Source organism: Chiloscyllium punctatum, chromosome 45 (assembly GCF_047496795.1).
Source record: "Chiloscyllium punctatum isolate Juve2018m chromosome 45, sChiPun1.3, whole genome shotgun sequence".
NCBI lineage: Eukaryota > Metazoa > Chordata > Chondrichthyes > Orectolobiformes > Hemiscylliidae > Chiloscyllium > Chiloscyllium punctatum.
The window spans coordinates 62510266-62529339 of NC_092783.1; the positions used below are offsets into that span (position 1 = coordinate 62510266).

At 40.9% G+C, this 19074-nt stretch overlaps 1 protein-coding gene across 1 annotated transcript in view; it reads right to left on the minus strand.

The window, feature by feature from the left end:
- The window catches only part of LOC140467499 (lysine-specific demethylase 9-like), a 69563-nt gene that overhangs the window by 36056 nt on the left and 14433 nt on the right, over positions 1 to 19074 (minus strand). The window contains exon 2 of the mRNA XM_072563917.1: positions 10107 to 10777. Within this exon, the coding sequence (XP_072420018.1) occupies positions 10107 to 10777 (671 nt within the window). The remainder of the gene's footprint in view (positions 1 to 10106; positions 10778 to 19074) is intronic.

Genomic DNA, 19074 nt, shown 5'->3' on the forward strand with positions numbered 1-19074 from the left:
AAAGAGTCTAATAAACAACACGTGATTGCTGCTTTTATGAATAGAGTACAAAAGCAAGGAAATTATATTAAATCTTCATAAATCACTGGTTAGGCATCAGCTAGAGGGCATGGATAGGGATAAATGGACAAAGTCTTTTCCCTGGAGTGGGGGAGTCCAGAACTAGAGGGTCTAGGTTTAGGGTGAGATGAGAAAGATATGAAAGAGACCCAAGGGGCAACTTTTTCACACAGAAGGTGGTGCATGTATGGAATGAACTGCCAGAGGAAGTGGTCGAGGCTGGTACAATTGCAGCATTTTAAAGGCATCTGCATGGGTATATGAATAGGATGGGGTTGGAGGGATATGGGCTGGGTGCTGGCAGGTGGGACTAGAATTGGGTTGGGCATGGACAAGTTGGACCGAAGGGTCTGGTTCCGTGCTGTACATCTCTATGACTCTATAATTCTGGTGTATGAAAAGTATGAAGATTTTGAAGAGGGTGCACAGGAGGTTTACTATAATGCAACCAATTATGAAGAATTTCAGTTACGTGGCAAGAATATTGAAGTTGGATTTGATCTCAGAGCAAAGAAGTTTAAGGATAGATTTAATTGTAGTGTTCAAAACCATGCAGTGTATTTATAGGTTAAAGAAGAAAGGTTTCTAGTCATGAAAAGTCAGTAGCCAGAAGAGAGATTTAAAAACATCTGAAAAAGAACCAGAAACAATGAGAAAATATTTACTCTCCACCCACACCACCCTAAATCTGCAGTGTTGAAAGGGTAGTGAAAGGAGCTTCAATAGTTATGGTTCAAAAAGAACTTTATAAATAAATACTCTTACTTGGTTTTGAAGAAAGGAGAGACTGAGCAAACTGAATAACTCTACCTTTGGGCTGAATAACCTTCTATGGATCTGTTTTTGCAATATTATTTGAAGGACAATTGCTGCTCTGCTCTTCACAATAATTCAGTTCCATGGAATCTTTTACATCCAAAAAAGTTCACATCTCATTTGAAATACAACATCTCTGATGACGCAGGATTCCCTCATCTCATCACCATCTTCTCCACAACAATGCAGGGATGGGCAACAACTGCTGGCCCGGTCAGTAATATTAACACACCAAGAAAGAATAAAATAAATACTGCATGGCAGAGAGTCTACCCAGCAGCAAACCACAGCACTAGGGTATTTAAGGTAAGGTACAGTTGTTGGGCTACGGCTGCTCACGATTGATGCAAATTCCAACACACGAACAGTCAGCTGAAAACACAAAAATAAAAACAAAGAATTGCAGGTGCTGGAAGCTCTACCAAATTTTAATGAAGAATCACTGGTCTCAGAGTCATACATCATCAATGCAGACCCTTTGGTCCAACCAGTATATGCTGAATATAATTCCAAACTAAACTAGTCCCACCTGCCTATTCCTAGTCCATATCGCTGCAAACCTCTCCTATTCACGTGCAGAGGAACCTCAATTATCCAAATTCTGCAAGGTCCAGATGCTTGGCTAAACTGTTATCCGGCATTTGATTATCCAACAAAATACTCCCCGCCCATGTCGTTCGGACAATCGAGGTTCCTCTATGTTTATCCTAACTTGGTAATATCCTTGCTCTAACAGGGCAACCTGAACAGGGCACAGTATTCCAAAAGAGGCCTTACCAATGTCCTGCACAACTTCCCAACTCCTGTACTCAAAAGACTGAGCAATGAAGGCAAGCATAGTAAATGCCTTTTTAACCATCTTCTCTGTAAAACAAGCTTCAAAGAATTATATACCTGAACTCCTAGATCTCCCTGCTCTACAACACTATCTTAATTCTGCTTCTTCTTCTGCAGATGTTGCCAGACCTGATGGGTTTCAGCTGAAAGTACAGCCAGCCAAAGCAAATTTATAAGGACTCCAGAAGACAGACTTGAGAATGTTACAAGAAAGCTTTTTAGTACATCAATTCAGGAAATTAAAAAAATGACATTCCAGGAACTGTTATGGAACAAGTGACAAGAGTATAAAGAAGAATGATGATTTAATTGAGTTTAGCTTAGAGCTTTGGTCTGCCTTCATCTGCAACATTGATCAGTCCTGGGCACCACAGCACAGGAGGGATGTTATGCTTTACTAGAGGGTGAGGGAAGATTCACAAGAGTGATAGGTTAAGAGGATTAAACTCTGCATTGCATTGGTTTGTGTTCCATTGGGTTCAGGCAGTGGAATGGTGATAAATTTAAGGTCTTCAAAAATGATAAAGGAATTAGATAAGGTGGATACAAGGATTCTCTGGTAGAGAAACAGAGGTGCAAAATTTTAAAATGAAAGCTGAGGAGAGAAATCAAGTAGTAATTAGCTGGTGGAAATCTCTTCCTTCAAAGGTTACAGAAAACAATTTTAATTTTAAGGGTGAGTGATACATTTCTATTGGGTAAGTGTACCAAGGGATCTGTATCAGAGACAGGCAAATGGAGAGGAAATACACATCTGTCATGATCTAACTGACAAACAGAACAGGCTCCAGGGCCTGAAAAGCTGCCATCTGTCCCTATGCTTTGTTGATGTTATACAGAGGATGATGAAACAGGTCACAGGCAATGTTGTCAAAAGTGACCAGTGATTTACCAACTGAAGGAGGAAAAAACCATGCATCAAAAGATCTAACTGGTTAACATTTACTAGCCTGCATTTTTGGCTGCTTTGTTCAATAACATTTCAAGGAGCAAGCGGGGAGCAAAGTATTGTCTGCAAACATTTCTTACTTTGAAGTAAATGCCAGACTTCAGCACTGTAAAGCAGAATTTAATTTCTGTGGCAAAGACCAACAATGCTGCATAATGGTCTATTGCAGATTAAACTGGGCTGTCTTTAATAAATTTTGCTTGGTTACATAAAGGTGGCTTGGAAGGCAGTATGGTAGTTCTATCCCTGAGCAAACAGGGAGACATGGGTGTAACTAGTTGAATCACTTCATTAACAGCATAATTGTGATCTTTTAATCTTTTTGTTTCATACATTAACTTTAACAATTTATTTGAAAGTAAATCCTTCTAAGTCAAATAAATCTCTGAGATAATGAAATAAACCCTTCCAAGGTCACTAATAATGGAATAAAAATTGCCTCAGAACAGCATCAGTCTGAGGGAACCATTTGCAATGTGCAATTAATAATGGATTAGGAGTTGCTAACAATAAGTACTATCATTCTGACAGCTTGAAATGGCAACATTTGAATACCAAGATATTCCAAAACCATAAAAGCAGTACAGATCTTACAGGTTATTTCAATTCATCCAAAAATGGATAATTATCAATATTTCAAATGCTGCTCCCATCATATTTTCAGATAGAATGTTCTTCTAATACAGATCTGTAGTTGTACTTCTACTAAAGACTTAATGCACCAAAAAAGCAGCTGAATTTATACTGGTTTGCATCTCAAATTAAAACAAACTCATTAAAAATACATACTAAATTTGGTGTTGATATAAGAGCCAGTATAACTGAAAAATGCTGTTATTTTGAGCAATTAAATGATTCATGAGTTAAGACAGCAGATGCTGGAAACATGAAATAAAATCAGAAAATGCTGGAAATTCATATCAGAAGCAAATAAACATCCCGCTGGATTTTTTTCTACAAGTGCTGGGAAATGGGCCTAGAGTAGATAGGTGCTTAACGACTGATTGGGTATGATGGGCCAAAAGATCTCTTTCTGTACTGTGAAACTACATGAGTGTTCTGTGCATAATAAATTAAGTGAATTATCAAATCAATTAACATCTCCACTAGTACAAGTTTGCTTAAGGGATAAGGCAGGAATGTTCAAACAACAAGAAGCTGTTTTCCTTTTCAAACACCCAAGTACTGCCAAGACACACTGTCCTGAATCAGGAACAGCGTCACCCGAGGACACAGTCAGACAGCTGAGTTACAGCCTCTACGTGAGACTTCCAGCAAATATTTATAACCACTTGCTTACTCAGTCTCCCTGGCATTCGTCCAGCTTCCTCATTTATTCAGGAGCAGTACTAATCCTGGAGCAGCTCCTACAAAGGAACCCATTAGGTTAAAATTCTAAAATGAACACAGACGCTTTATTGAATCTTCTGAAAAGCCATGACTGTATTCGAACAAGCCATCAGTGTTTCTAACAAAGGGCCAGTGTGCACAGAAGTTCATATTCCTTGCAACTTCCGTCATGACAGACCCCTGCAGTAAGGCACTGAGCTTTCCTTTTCCTCTATGCCACTTTCATTTCAAGGTCTGTTAAACAGGTAACGGTACTTGTGTGCTGCAGTACTTGCTCAGTAAAGGCATCCCCTCATTTTTAAAACATATTTTGATATTGGTGTGTCAGCTGTGACTGAGCGCGCACTGTTCATTATTTGGTAGCATTTTCACCTCAAGTCAGAAGGCTGTTGGTTCATGCTGCACTCTGGTAGCTTGGAATGGACTGTCCAGAAACATGATGGAGACAGGTTCAATCCAGACATTCAACAGCTAATGAGATGATTATTTGAACAGAAACAATGTGTTGGGTCCTGGGTAAATGGCGTGAGAATAACGGTCATAGAGCCAGCATGGACATGATTGGTTGAGTGGCCACCTTCGATGCCATAACGATTCTGTGATTCAAGGAAAGGTTAATAAACTCCATAATTCCTGCACCATCCTGTCTCAATGCTCTATCACGTACTGACCCAGACATCAGCAGTTCAGCCTCCACTTTTGGGATGCAGAATTTCTGCAATAAGGGGAAATAGTGCCCAACCACCAGTCTCTCATAAGACATCCAAATGTTTTTCAATACACCAATACTACAGATTTTTTAAAAGTGTTTTTAATCCCAAACCAAATCTGATATTGCAGAGTATTGTGCAACAAAATAAAATTCTAAACAAGTGTAAGCTCAGAACAATCAAAGGTGTTACAAGCCTGGAAATAGATGGATTATACAGCTGAGCAGAACAGTTTATCCACATGTTTCAGTTTTACAGATCACATCATGTTAAACATTGACTTTCAGCAGGTAAGCTTGCTTGTGGTATCAGGCACTACAAACCGGACCAAGTTTTAATTTGCAAAATATGATTACAATCAACATCTTAACCACACAACTACTAGAGAGGTGGACACTGACAGAATATTGCATTAAATGGAGGTCAGCAGATATTTTTCCATTCAATTGAAGTGAAATATTACACCCAATTTCACTGAACTATAGAATTAAGTGGCAATAGTTAGCTCTAAGACATTCATATTGCAAACCACATCTAAAGTAGCAGGAAAGAACATATAAAAGGCTCGTATTCATATAGCTACTTCCACAACCTGAGGAAATCCTAAAATGCTTCACAACCAAAGTACTGTTGAAGGAGTGCCACTGTGTAATGCAATCAACTTGAGCATAAATTCCTTAAAGCAGCAATGTGACGATGATTGTATAATATACTTGCGTGTTGTTAACAGAGGGATAAACAAGAGTCAGGACATCATTGTGAACAAAGAATAAAGAAAATTAACAGCACAGGATCAGGCCTTTCGACCCTCCAAGCCTGCGCCAATCCAGATCCTCTATCTAAACTCTTGCCTATTTTCTGAGGGTCTGCATCCTGCTGCTCCCTGCTCATTCATGTATCTGTCTAGATACATCTTAAATGATGCTATTGTGCCTGCCTCTGACACTTCTGCTGGCAACACGTTCCAGGCACACACCACTCTCTGCATAAAGAACTTACCACACATCTCCCCAAAATATTTCCCCTCTCACTTTGAATTCATGACCCCTAGTAATAGAGTCCCCCGCCCTGGGAAAAAAAGCTTCGCTATCCAGCCTGTCTACACCTCTCATGATTTTGGAGACCTTAGTCAGGTCCCCCCTCAACCTCAGTCTTTCTAATGACAATAATCCTAACCTACTCAACCTCTCTTCATTGCTAGTGCCCTCGATACCAGGCAACGGCCTGGTGAATTTCCTCTGCACCCTCTCCAAAAGCACCCACATTCTTTTGGTAATGTGGCAACCAGAACTGTACGCAGTATTCCAAACGCGGCCAAACCAAAATCTTCTAATTGTAACATGACCTGCCTACTCTTGTACTCAATACCCCATCTGTTGAAGGAAAGCATGCCATATGCTCCTTGACTACTCTATTGACCGGTGTTGCCACCGTCAGGGTACAATGGACCTGAACACCCAGATCTCTCTGTACAACATGTTTCCCCAGGACTTTTCCATTTACTATACAGTTCACTCTTGAATTGGATCTTCCAAAATTCATCACCTCGATATTGGCGGGACTGAACTCCATCTGCTGCATTCTCTGACAGTCCCCTTCATTATCTGCTACTCCATCAATCTTAGTGTCATCTGCAAACTTGCTAATCAGACCACCTATACCTTCCTCCAGATCATTTATGTATATCACAAACAACAGTGGTGTGGGACACCACTAGTCTCAGTTCTCCATTTTGAGAAACTCCCTTCCACTACCAATGACTCCTGTTGCCCAGCCAGTTCTTCATCCATCTAGCTAGTACAATCTGGATGCCATGCAACTTCACTTTCTCCATCAGCCTACCTTATCAAACGCTTTACTGATGCGTATTTTTTCTATCGATGAGAGAATCGCAAGCAGAGTCAGCATTTACCTCCTTTGGACGGAGTAGCTTGCTTTGCAGAGGGCAGTTAAGAATCAACCACATCGCAATAGGCCAGAGTCACATCAAGTAATTAGATTAGATTAGATTCCATACAGTGTGGTAACAGGCCCTTCGGCCCAACAAGTCCACACTCACCCTCCGTAGAGTAACCCACCCAGACCCATTTCCCTCTGACTAATGCACCTAACACTATGGGCAATTCAGCATGGCGAACTCACCTGAGCCGCACATCTTTGGACTATGGGAGGAAACCGACACAGGGAGAATGTGCAAACTCCACACAGGCAGTCACCAGAGGCTAGAATTGAACCTGGGATGCAGGTGCTGTGAGGCAGCAGTGCTAACCACTGAGCCACTGTGCCACCCAATGATGACAGATTTCTTTCCTGATGGTCATTAATTAAATAGTTTTTTTTTAAATGTGGTAAATATTGGTTATCATGGCATCATTACTGAGACTCGTTCTATTGTCATGATTTATTAAACAAACTTAAATTCCAACAGCTGCTATGCTGGGATTTGAACCCAGGTCTTGATAGCATTAACATGGGCCTCTGGACTACTGATCCAACAGCATCACCATTATACCACTATTGCCTGACTGAATCAGTTAGGAGCACTTTCATCTGAGTCAGAAGGTTTTCTGTTTGAGTGCTCCCTCAAGGTTGAATCTCCTGACCTGCACTATCAGAAATGCTATCTTTTGGATGAGACATCAAGCTGAGGCTCCTTACGTCCAGCAAAACCAAAGAACTGTGGATGTTCGAAATCCAAACCAAAAACAGAAATTGCTGGAGAAACTCAGTAGGTCTGGCAGCATCTGTGGAGAGAAAGCACAGTCAATGCTTAATGTCTAGTGATCCTTCTTCAGAATTGCAATATTGGGACCAAAACTAGTAAAATCAAATTTGTTCATTTTGTTTCACAAGCTTGCAGGCTCAGAATGAGGTGAAACCTTGGTCAAGGCCTCTCATTAGACAATAGACAATAGGTGCAGGAATAGGCCATTCTGCCCTTCGAGCCTGCACCACCATTCAATATGATCATGGCTGATCATCCTTAATCAGTATCCTGTTCCTGCCTTATCTCCATAACGTTGGATTCCACAATCCTGGAGAGCTCTATCCAACTCTTTCTTCAATGAATCCAGAGACTGAGCCTCCACTGCCCTCTGGGGCAGAGCATTCCACACAGCCACCACTCTCTGGGTGAAGAAGTTTCTCCTCATCTCTGTCCTAAATGGTCTACCCCGTATTTAAGCTGTGTCCTCTGGTTCGGCACTCACCTATCAGTGGAAACATGTTTCCTGCCTCAAGAGTGTCCAATCCTTTAATAATCTTAAATGTCTCAATCAGATCCCCTCTCAGTCTTCTAAACTCAAGGGTATACAAGCCCAGTCGCTCCAGTCTTTCAGTGTAAGGTAATCCCGCCATTCCAGGAATGGACCTAGTGAACTTACGCTGCACTCCCTCAATAGCCAGAATGTCTTTCCTCAAATTTGGAGACCAGAACTGCACACAATACTCCAGGTGTGATCTCACCAGGGCCCTGTACAGCTGCACAAGAACCTCTTTGCTTCTATACTCAATCCCTCTTGTTATGAAGGCCAGCATGCTGTTAGCATTCTTCACTACCTGCTGTACCTGCATGCTTACCTTCATTGATTGGTGTACAAGAACACCCAGATCTCTTTGTACTGCCCCTTTACCTAAATTGATTCCATTTAGGTAGTAATCTGCCTTCCTGTTCTTGCCACCAAAGTGGATAACCATACATTTATCCACATGAAACTGCATCTGCCATGCATCTGACCACTCACCTAACCTGTCCAGGTCACCCTATAATCTCCTAACATCCTCCTCACATTTCACCCTGCCACCCAGCTTCATATCATCAGCACATTCGCTAATGTTATTGCTAATACCATCTTCTATATCATTAATATATATTGTAAAAAGCTGCGGTCCCAGCACTGATCCCTGCGGTACCCCACTGGTCACTGTCTGCCATTCCGAAATGGAGCCGTTTATCACTACTCTTTGTTGCCTGTCAGCCAACCAACTTTCAATCCAAGTTAGTACTTTAGTTTCAACAAAATTATCCTGACAACCTGACGATAGTTGCTCACTTGAGAAACTCCCGAGTTACTCAATATTTAGATACCATTGACACAGGGATATGCAGACAGACATGCAAATGCACTGGATGAAGTATCCCGGGTGTAACTTATTTACAAGGATTTACATAACATTTATAATACTGAGATAAGCCATTCAGCCCATCAGGAACATTAATTCTATGAAGATTTGTGTTTTTTTTGGAAACAAGTTCTAAAAGTGCATGAAATAATGGATGGTTTTAAATTTGATTGCTATTTATATCTTGTGTCCAGAAGTGAAGATAATTTTACTTTTATATTTGTATTCCATGCGTAGTGATAGGGTGTCTAGAAATGTTTTTATAAGCATTTTAATGAAGTGATTACATCACTGAAGTGAACAGTACAGTGCATTAGGGGAAAAAAAACTATTGTCTAGTGAAACAAATCTAGTATCATAGAAAGACAGAACCGTCCCGATGAAGAGGTTTTATTGAGAGAAAAAAGGTAAGGATACAAGTTTAGATTAGATTAGATTAGTGTGGAAACAGGCCCTTAGGCCCAACAAGTCCACACTGACCCTCTGAAGAGCAGCCCACCCATACCCATTCCTCTACATTTACCCTTTCACCTAACACTACGGGCAATTTAGCATGGCCAATTCACCTGACCTGCACATTTTTGGACTGTGGGAGGAAACCCACACAGACACGGGAGAATGTGCAAACTCCACACAGACAGTTGCCTGAGGCGGGAACTGAACCCAGGTCTCTGGCGCTGTGAGGCAGCAGTGCTAACCACTGTGCCACCGTGCCATTAGCTTAGCAGTCTCCAAAATAGTCTGGGTTGAAAGACATGCTGTGTGGCCAATAATAGGAAAGTCCAGAAATAGTAACAAAGTACTCGTAAATGTCTCGATAGTTCCTCCAGCTACAAGCCTTTCAGACTGAGTTCCAGATAGCTATCACCCTCTGGGTGAAAAGAAATCCTTTAATAATCGTTTCTATATCTCCTGCTCCTTATTTTAAACCTATGCCTCCTTGTTCTTGATCCCTCGAAGGAGCAAAGTTTTTGTCTATTTGTATACCTCAATTTTGAACAGCTAAACCAAGTCATCCTCAGCCTTCTTTGCTCAAAGGAAAACAACCCCAAGCTCTCCAGTCTCTCTTCACACCCAAAACATTCCAGCTCAGGCAACATCCCAGTGAACCGCCACCGCACCCACTTCTTTTCAGAACAATTCTGTTAGCATGCAGGGCACATTCTGGATTTCCAACTATCAATTCCCAAGTCCTTTCTTTTCATTTATATTTTAAAGAATGAACTAGAAATAAGCAGAAAGTGTAGGAAACAAATTCTTACCTGAGCACGAAAGTTCGAGATGGTTGTAGTTTCTATATCCTTCTTCCCCAATATTTCCATTTTCACTGGAGTGTTGGGGAAGTTGAAAGCAAAATAATCTAGAAAGTCTGGCAGGTAAGCTGCGGCTCCATGTACAATAGCCATTACATAATGAGCTGCACTCTTTTCATTTTCACTGAAAGTCAAAGCAAGAAATTCCTCAGCAAACCTCTCCATCTCCATAGGAGACAAAAAAGAGAGTTCATCCATGTAGGCATGGAGCACTGGTGCACCACCATTTGGTTGATGCTCCACGTGAATGAAGTGGGCAAATTTAGAGGAACCTGTCCGTAAGAGTCCCTTACGTACACAGTGGTCTCTGTGAGATAAGTACGGTAACTGTGCACCTGAGGGGATGGCACAATGGCTCATTTTCAGATCCAATCTGTCAAGCTGTTCATTATGTTCTACAGAGGATTTGTTGATTACACTCGATTCATCCAAGGAACCGTGCCCCAAAGTGTCCAGGTCAATGTTAGTGATTCCTGCACAGGTCGTCTGCACCTCTTTGTTGTACATTTTTAGTCGTCTCGGTCGTTCACCTTCCCGATGTTTCTTTTTCTTCTTTTTCTTTGTCTTTTTGCCCAAGTATTCATCCAGTCTTCGGCTTTTCCCATTTTCATCTGAGCCACCTGTGATGGGGAATAAATTCCAAGGTTGCATCAAATCTATTCTGTACAATTGCAAATCTAAACCTAAGGCTTTATGCTTTCCTCTGCCTATTATGTAGAGGCAGGATCAGTAACAACATAGGGATGATCTAATTGTTAGCATGCCGAGATGTTTATAGGGTGTTAACTAAATTATTATGATGTACACATGAATAATTCTACTACAAAAATAAGCTCTGAAAAGTCCCGTTAAGAACATACAGTACATCATACAAACAAAAGGATTTGGGAACAGTAGGCAGCCATTCAGCCCAGCTATTCATACAGATCACAGATGACCTAGCTATGCGGTCAATTCCACGCTCCTGTCTGCCCCTCACCAATCAAAATCTACTGTAGCATGGAATAAATACAATGATACAGACTCCACATTTTCCACGGAAGAGATTTCCTCAATTGTACACAGTACATGAGATATGGTCTCAACAAGAATTTCCTACCTCATATTCCACTTGCTTTGCAATAAATGCAAATATTCCATTTGTCTTGCTGCACCTGCAATCTACCTTTGTGGTAGATGCAGCAGGCCACCCAGACTCCTTGGACTTCTGTAATCTACTGCCATTTAAATTGAATACTGCTATGCTATCTTTGCTACAAAAGTGAACAAGCTTATGTTTTCCTTCTTTATACTCCATCAGCCTAATTTTTGCCAAATCTATATTCCTTTGCAGACACTCCACCCCCCCTTTGATAATTTACTTCCTCACTAACTTTGTGCTAGCGGCAAATTTAGCTCCCTTATTTTCAGTCCAACATTCAAGTCACTGATACAGATTACAAATGGTTAAGGTCCCAGCAGTCTTGCCTGACACTCCATTATTTACCGCTGGCTAACCCAAAAATGAACTACTTATCCCTGCTCTGCTTCCTTATAGTCAACCAATCTTGTAACCATACTGACATGTTACCTCTGACACTATGAGCTCCTATTTTGTGTAGTAATATTTGACGTGGTACTTTATTAAATTCCTTTTTTGATTTATTTAACATTTAATTTGTTTTGTAATTAATTTTGTACCATCATTAAAACACTTTGCTTGTGGCTAATATATTGAGCTTTGTTGATATTTTTGACTGACCTAAGGTGAGGAGTACAGATATAGTTCGGAAATGAAAGACCATTAACCTTTAATCCTCAGATAGCCTGTACTCTGTCAGTGAGAGGTTTGCACGCGAGAATTTGATATACTAAGTTTTTATATATGTTTAAATTGGGTTAAATGCCAGTGCAGTTTAATAAAGCAGATTTTTGGTTATGTTAATCAAGAAATACCATTCAACCAGCAGGCTCAGGTCTATACAAGTTCACTTCACAAGCATATAGTGTCAGCATTAGAGATCTGAAAAACTGGAATCACGTTTCAAATGACTGGAGTGTATTTGGGTGCCAAAAGCTCTAATGAAATGTGAATAGATGCCACATAGATCTGATATTCAAGACGACTGCAGTCTGCAGCTTAATGCAAGAGGTGATATTGGACACAGAAGACGACAGCTCTGGACAAGGTTATTTGGCCCATCATAGTCTGATTTCCTATGACTGGCATGCTACTAGATTAACTATAGTAACTAGGAGTTAAACTAAAAAATAGAACCTCCAAGAAATTCATAGCTCCTTGAAAGTGGAATTGCAGGTAGACAGGATAGTGAAGGAGGAGTTTGTTGTGCTTTCCTTTATTGGTCAGAGTATTGAGTACAGGAGTTGGGAGATCATGTTGCGGCTGTACAGGACATTGGTTAGGGCACTGCTGGAATATTGCGTGTAATTCTGGTCTCCTTCCTATCGGAAAGATGTTGTGAAACTTGAAAGGGTTCAGAAAAGATTTACAAGGATGTTGCCAGGGTTGGAAGACTTGAGCTATAGGGAGAGGCTGAACAGGCTGGGGCTGTTTTCCCTGGAGCGCCGGAGGCTGAGGGGTGACCTTATTAGAAGTCTACAAAATTATGAGGGGCATGGATAGGGTAAATAGGCAAAGTCTTTTCCCTGGGGTGGGGGGAGTCCAGAACTAGAGGACATAGGTTTAGGGTGAGGGGGGAAAAATAAGAGAGACCTAAGGGGCAACAGTTTCACACAGAGGGTGGTATGGGTATGGAATGAGCTGCCAGAGGAAGTGGAAGCTGGTACAATTGCAACATTTAAGAGGCATCTGAACAGGTATATGAATAGGAAGAGTTTGGAGAGATATGGGACAGGTGCTGGCAGGTGGAACGAGATTGGGTTGGGATATCTGGTTGCCAGGGATGGGTTGGACCGAAGGGTCTGTTTCCACGCTGTACATCTCTATGACTATGACTAATTACTACCTGAGCCATCAGCAAACTGGCACAGGTAAATAAATCCAAAGAGTTAAACGCAACGTTTAAAGATTAGTGTGGGAGGTATGTATTTCAATTCACGAGGTACTGGCATCAACACTGGGAAAGAAGTGAACCATTTTGGTCAGACCTCACTTGAACTATGCTGAGACCAGTGTCCTGGCGCATTAAATACCTAGGGCTGAAACTCATTAGGGTGGAGTGGACCAGGATGGGGAACAAGATGCAAACTTAGCAAAGCAAAGGATGGATGGAGTAGGAGGAATTAAACACAATAACTACCACTAGATAAAAATTCTGGGGCTAAAAGTTAATTTCCTGGACCTAATGAGTTACATCTTAGATTTCATAAAGAAGTCGCTACAGAGATAGTGAAATCACTAGCAGTAATTTTCCAAGAATGGAAGAGCTGGACTTTATTTAAGTAGGGAAAGTCTATTCGAAGTTGCAGCACAGACAGATTTGGGGGTTTGCGTGCACAAATCATCAACATTACCACGTAAGTGCACCAGAAAACAAAGGCGACAAATGGAACGCTGGCCTTTGTCTCAAACGGAATAGAGTACAAAAGTAGGCAAGTCTTGCTAACTCAATATAAGGCACTAGTCAAATGACAACTGGAATAATGTGAACAGTTTCAGTCTCTTTATCTAAGGAAAGGAAGATTGCCATTACAGTCAAAGAAAAATGAGGACTGCAGGTTCTGGAGGTCAGAGACAAAAGGTGTGGCACTGGAAAAGCACAGCAGGTCAAGCAGCATTCGAGCAGCAGGAGAATCGGTGTTTCAGGCATATGCCCCTCATTGTTCCGGGTGAAGGGTTTATGCCCAAAACGTCGATCCTCCTGCTTCTGAGATGCTGCCTGACCTGCTGTGCTTTTTCAGCACCAAATGTTTCAATGAATGCTGTTACAGGCAGTCCAAACAATTGCTTCTGACAGAGGAATTTTCCAACCAGAAAAGATTAAGTAGGTTGGGCTATACTCATTGGTGTTTTGAAGAATAAGGAGTCATTATTGAAACATAAAAAACCCCGAGGGGCTTGACAAGGCAGACGCAGAGGGGTTATTTCCCTTTGTGACAGAATCTAGGACTAGAGGGCACAACCTCAGACTAAGGGGTCATCCATTTGAAACAAACAAAGACTTTTTTCTTTAACAGGCTAGTGAATCTGTGGACTTCTTTACTGCAGACAGCTGTCGACGCTAAGATAGACAGATTTTTAATCAGTAAAGGAATCGAGGGTCATGCAGTAATGGCAAGAAAATGGAATTGCTGAGTATCAGGTTAGCATGGACCTCTCAAATTTTAAAATGTTGATCTCACTCTTTGTACACCTCTGCAGCTATAACATTGTATTCTTCGCTCTGTTCTATGACTGTGAATGGTACAATCTGACTGCACTGCACACAAAACAAAACTTTTCACTGTGCCTAGGTACATATAACAATAATAAATTAAATCAAAATCAAATCAAAGCTATGAACTCAATGAATGGCACAGGAGACTTCAGAGGCCAAATGGCTTACTTCTGCTCCTCTGGCTTATGATCTACTTACTTAAACATTTTATTGCTATTGATTTTGGTTCTCGAGAATTAATTACATCTTTTAGATTTCTCCTAACTTCCTTTATAGCTACTTCAACATCAACACGGTACTTGTATTGCCTTGCAATATTACGTTTCACCTGCTTTAATTCAGTACATGACAAACATTGCTCACCTTATTTTTGTGTTTTAAAGTCAACCTCCTCAGGACTAACTGACTCTCCTAGGTCACTGTCAAACTATTGTTAAGTGGGGTTTCTGAAAAACTAAGATCACAATATTGTGCGCTACAATGAAGCAAGATAAAATGGCTCACCACATCTATGCAATTATCAATAGCAAGGACTAACAAGTTAATTCCTAGGTGAAGAACATGGAGATAAAGACACCTGAGAAATTAATTTATCAATCTCAAATTATACCACTAGAAAGTTTAATCACATTTTCACGTTATAGGATAAGTGGATCGAAGTGGGAAAGACAAGAGAAAAAAAAGGAAAAGGCGTTACCTTTTGCCTTGTACTCCTCAACATTTCAGAAGAATGCCATTTCACACAACTGCATCTGCTAAAGTTCTACATGGCAGATTGGTTAAAATAAAAGTCCATGGAATTTAAGAGAATGCATCAAGATGAATGCATCAAATTGGCTCAGTTGTAGGAAACAGAAGAAGTGTTTTTGCGACTGGAAAGCTGTTTCCACTAGGGCTCCCCAGGGCTTAAAGTTAGGTCCTTGAGTTTCTATGATATATATAATTGATTTGAAAATCGCAGATGGCAGAAAAAATAACTGTGTAGTTTTTAGTGAGGAGGGAAGCTGCAGACTCCAAGGAGATACCAATGGACAGGTCAGTTGGGCAGAAAAATGGCAAATCGAATTAATCCAGGAGAAATGCGAGCTGAAGGGAATTGAAGGACCTTGAAGTGTACGTCTTCTTCAGATTCCTAAAGATAGGTCAGGTCAACAAAATGATTTAGGCAGTGCATGGAATCCTTTTCTTTATTAGCTGAGGCAAAGAACATGAGAGCAGGGAGGTTATTCTGGAACTGTGTAAATCATCACAACTTGAGTATCATATGCAGTTCTGGTCCCATCATTTCAGAAGAGATATAATTGCATGAGATCATGTACAGAGGTTCATAAGGATATTCCAAGGACTAGAAAATCGCAGCAGTGAGAAAAGATTAGAAAGGCTTGTGTAGTACTCCTCAAAACACAGGAGTCCAAGGGGAGACCTGATTGAGGTGCAAAGGTTGAGAGGGTCTTGATAAGAGTCAATGGGAAGAACCTATTTTAGTTAGCAGAGGGGTCAAGTGACAAGGGGGTTCACAGATTCAAAGTGATTGGTAGAAGGAGGAGAGAAGAAACAAAAAGGTGGCAGGGGTCTGAAACTCTGAAAAGGCAGTAGATGCAGACACCCTAATCAGATTTAAGAGAGTGTCTGGTCATCCACCTAAAGTCCTCCAAGGGTATGGACCAAGCGATAGAAAATATAGTTAGGCTGGGAGGCTAACTATCGGGTTGGTGCAAACGTAATAGTCTCTCCTTTGGTATAAATATTTCCACATTTTTAAATATCTAGGAAGGAGGAAGGGGTGTAGCAATGTATGGATTTTTTCTTCAGAGGGCCACAATGGGTCCAATGGTCACCTTTTGTTGTAATGATTGTGATTATATGATGATCACCTGCAACATACATTCAAGAGCACTGCAGCCCAATTTTCAGGAAACATTATTGCTTTAACTGGGGATTGATGTAATTCAAGCCCCTTAAGCTAGCTATACATGAATGTGTAGTCACCAAGAACAATTTCAGCCTGATATACTCATCAGAAATCCACAGGATCGAATGTCACACTTGTTTCACACCTGCTCATACTTCACTCTTCTTAGTCAGTGAGCAATAACATGAAGTTACAAACCAAAGTTGTGTCCATGGGTTTTCCATTCACCATATTTGGTGATTGTCCCTCGTTGTCTTTGTGTGTTTACCATTAAACATCTACGTCAGTGCAGTGCATGAATATACACAGAATACCCCACTCTGCTTTTCTAACAAGACATCCATTTGCTGTTGTCTATCCAGAGCAATACAATTCAAACGCTGAAAATAACCAAGGTTCTAAAGTGCCTAGTCAGAAGATAAGATGTTGTTCTTCCAGCTTGCACTGCTATTCACTGCCCCACTGAGCTCATTCCCTCCTACCTTGACTCCATTTGCGATTCCTCTGATGCCCTCCACCATATTGACAATTTCCAGTTCTCTGGCCTTAACTGTCTCATGTTCACAATGAATGCCCAATCCCTCTGTACCTCCCTTCTCCACCTGGACAGTCTGAGAGCTCTCAGCTTCTTCATGAGCAGGGGCCTGAAAAATCCCACTCTCCTCCACTTGTTCTTTCATTGAACAATTTCTCCTTTAATTCATCTCACTTCTCCCAAGTCAAAGCAGTGGCTGTGGGCACCTGCATGGGTCCAAGTTGTGCCTGCTTTGTTGTGGGGTATGTGGAACAATCCTTGCTCCAGTCTTTCACTGACCCCCTACTACAGCACTTTTCATTGTACATTGGAAACGGCTTCAGTGCCACTTCACACTCCGAGGACCTTGAAATTTTCATTCATTTTGTGTCCAATACCAATCCCTCTATAACTTCCACGCTGCCCATTTCCAACACATGCCTTCCAATCCTTGGCCTCTCTGCCTCCATTTTGGGGAATAAACTATTCACTGCCATTCATTACAAAGCCAATGACTCCTTTAGCTACCTTCACTACAGCTCGTCACACCCCATGTCCAGCAAGGACTCCATCCCACTGCCCCAGTTCCTTCTGGACTCTATACTGAGGTCAGCACCTTCAAATTGTGAACCAGCTCCCATTTCTTCCTCCTCTTATTTTGTTATCATGTTCTCGACCCCTCCCCCCAAAAAAAATCCCAGTGGGACTATCTGTCCTTGCAAGTCTGGCAGGAGACACACCATTGTTCTGCCATGCGCACATCCTGATCATTTAATCTGAACTATCAAGATCTTTTCTCAATCAGCACACTACACCCACTAACCCCATTCCACCCCCCCACCAAAAAAGAAATTATAGCATAAATGCTGTCCCCTTGACACTTCACTTCAGCTCTGATGAAGAGCCATCTAGACTTGAAATGTTAGCTTGCTCTCTCTCCATGGATACTGTCTGACCCATTGTATCTTTAGCATCTGTTGTTTTCAGTACAGATTCCAGCACCTGCAGTAATTTATTCCTACAATTTAAATGCTTGTAGTTAACAGAAATGTGGAGAATACAATATGGTGGTTAACAACCAGAACATATGGAAATACCGAACAGATCAGGCAGCTTTTGAGGTAAGTAAAACAGAGTTGATATTTTAGATCAATAATCTTTCATACAGCTCTATTTACATTAACACTGTTTCTCTCTCTGTAAACACTGCCTGCCCCGTTGAGGATTTTTTTTATTTGCAACATTTTCTGCTTTTTATGACATTATCACTACAATCATCTTCCTTCAGCATGGAAGACTCTGAATGACCCACTTATAATCTTATGTTCCAACTTCTATTTCAAGTGTTCACCTATCGTCTAATCCTTATCTGCTTCACATAAAGACAACACTTGGATATTGACTCAAGTGCAGTGCCACAGAACAGCAAGCAATAGAGTATAAATTCCTTTTGACTGAGCACAATTATTTTTGAGCTTTACACAATACTCAGGAAATCAAGAAAAAACAGCAAGTTACAGTTCACATTTGTGGAAAAGACAACAGTATAGGATAGAGATTTTTAAAGAAGTCTCATTATGATTTGCAGGTCATAATCAAAATTATTTATCACAATAAACTGGCAACTTCATACAAATTCAAACTATGGACACAGTGTACCACAATCATAAAGGTTCAAGACAATTTTAATTAAGGAAAAGGCTGCCATATTTTAGCACTGTATTTACTGAATCCTGGAGCTCACCCTTTCTCAGCTGCTGCCCTCAATCCCTCTCCCTGCAAAACAAATAATGTGTTCCTTTAGTCAGGATACATAAAATGCAGAATTCACATTCTTTCCAGATTACTGCAGTTACCAAAAGCTAATGGCCTTGCAAAAAAAAAGCACTTTACAGATTGAAACTTGGATGCAATCCCATTCTTCTCACACCACAACCATTAGAGTACTTCTGCTTCTGAAAGGTCAGAGTCAGTGAAATCTGGATGTATTTCAAAGCTGGATAATCACATATTGTGCAATCAGTGTCTGTCACATCAACATCCCTAATATTCACATTAATTCTAGAACTTATCTATACTAAGTTTTGGTGAAAAACCATCACATTTGAATGGTTAAGGCTTGGCTACTTTTTTTTTAATTAGTGCCCTATGTAG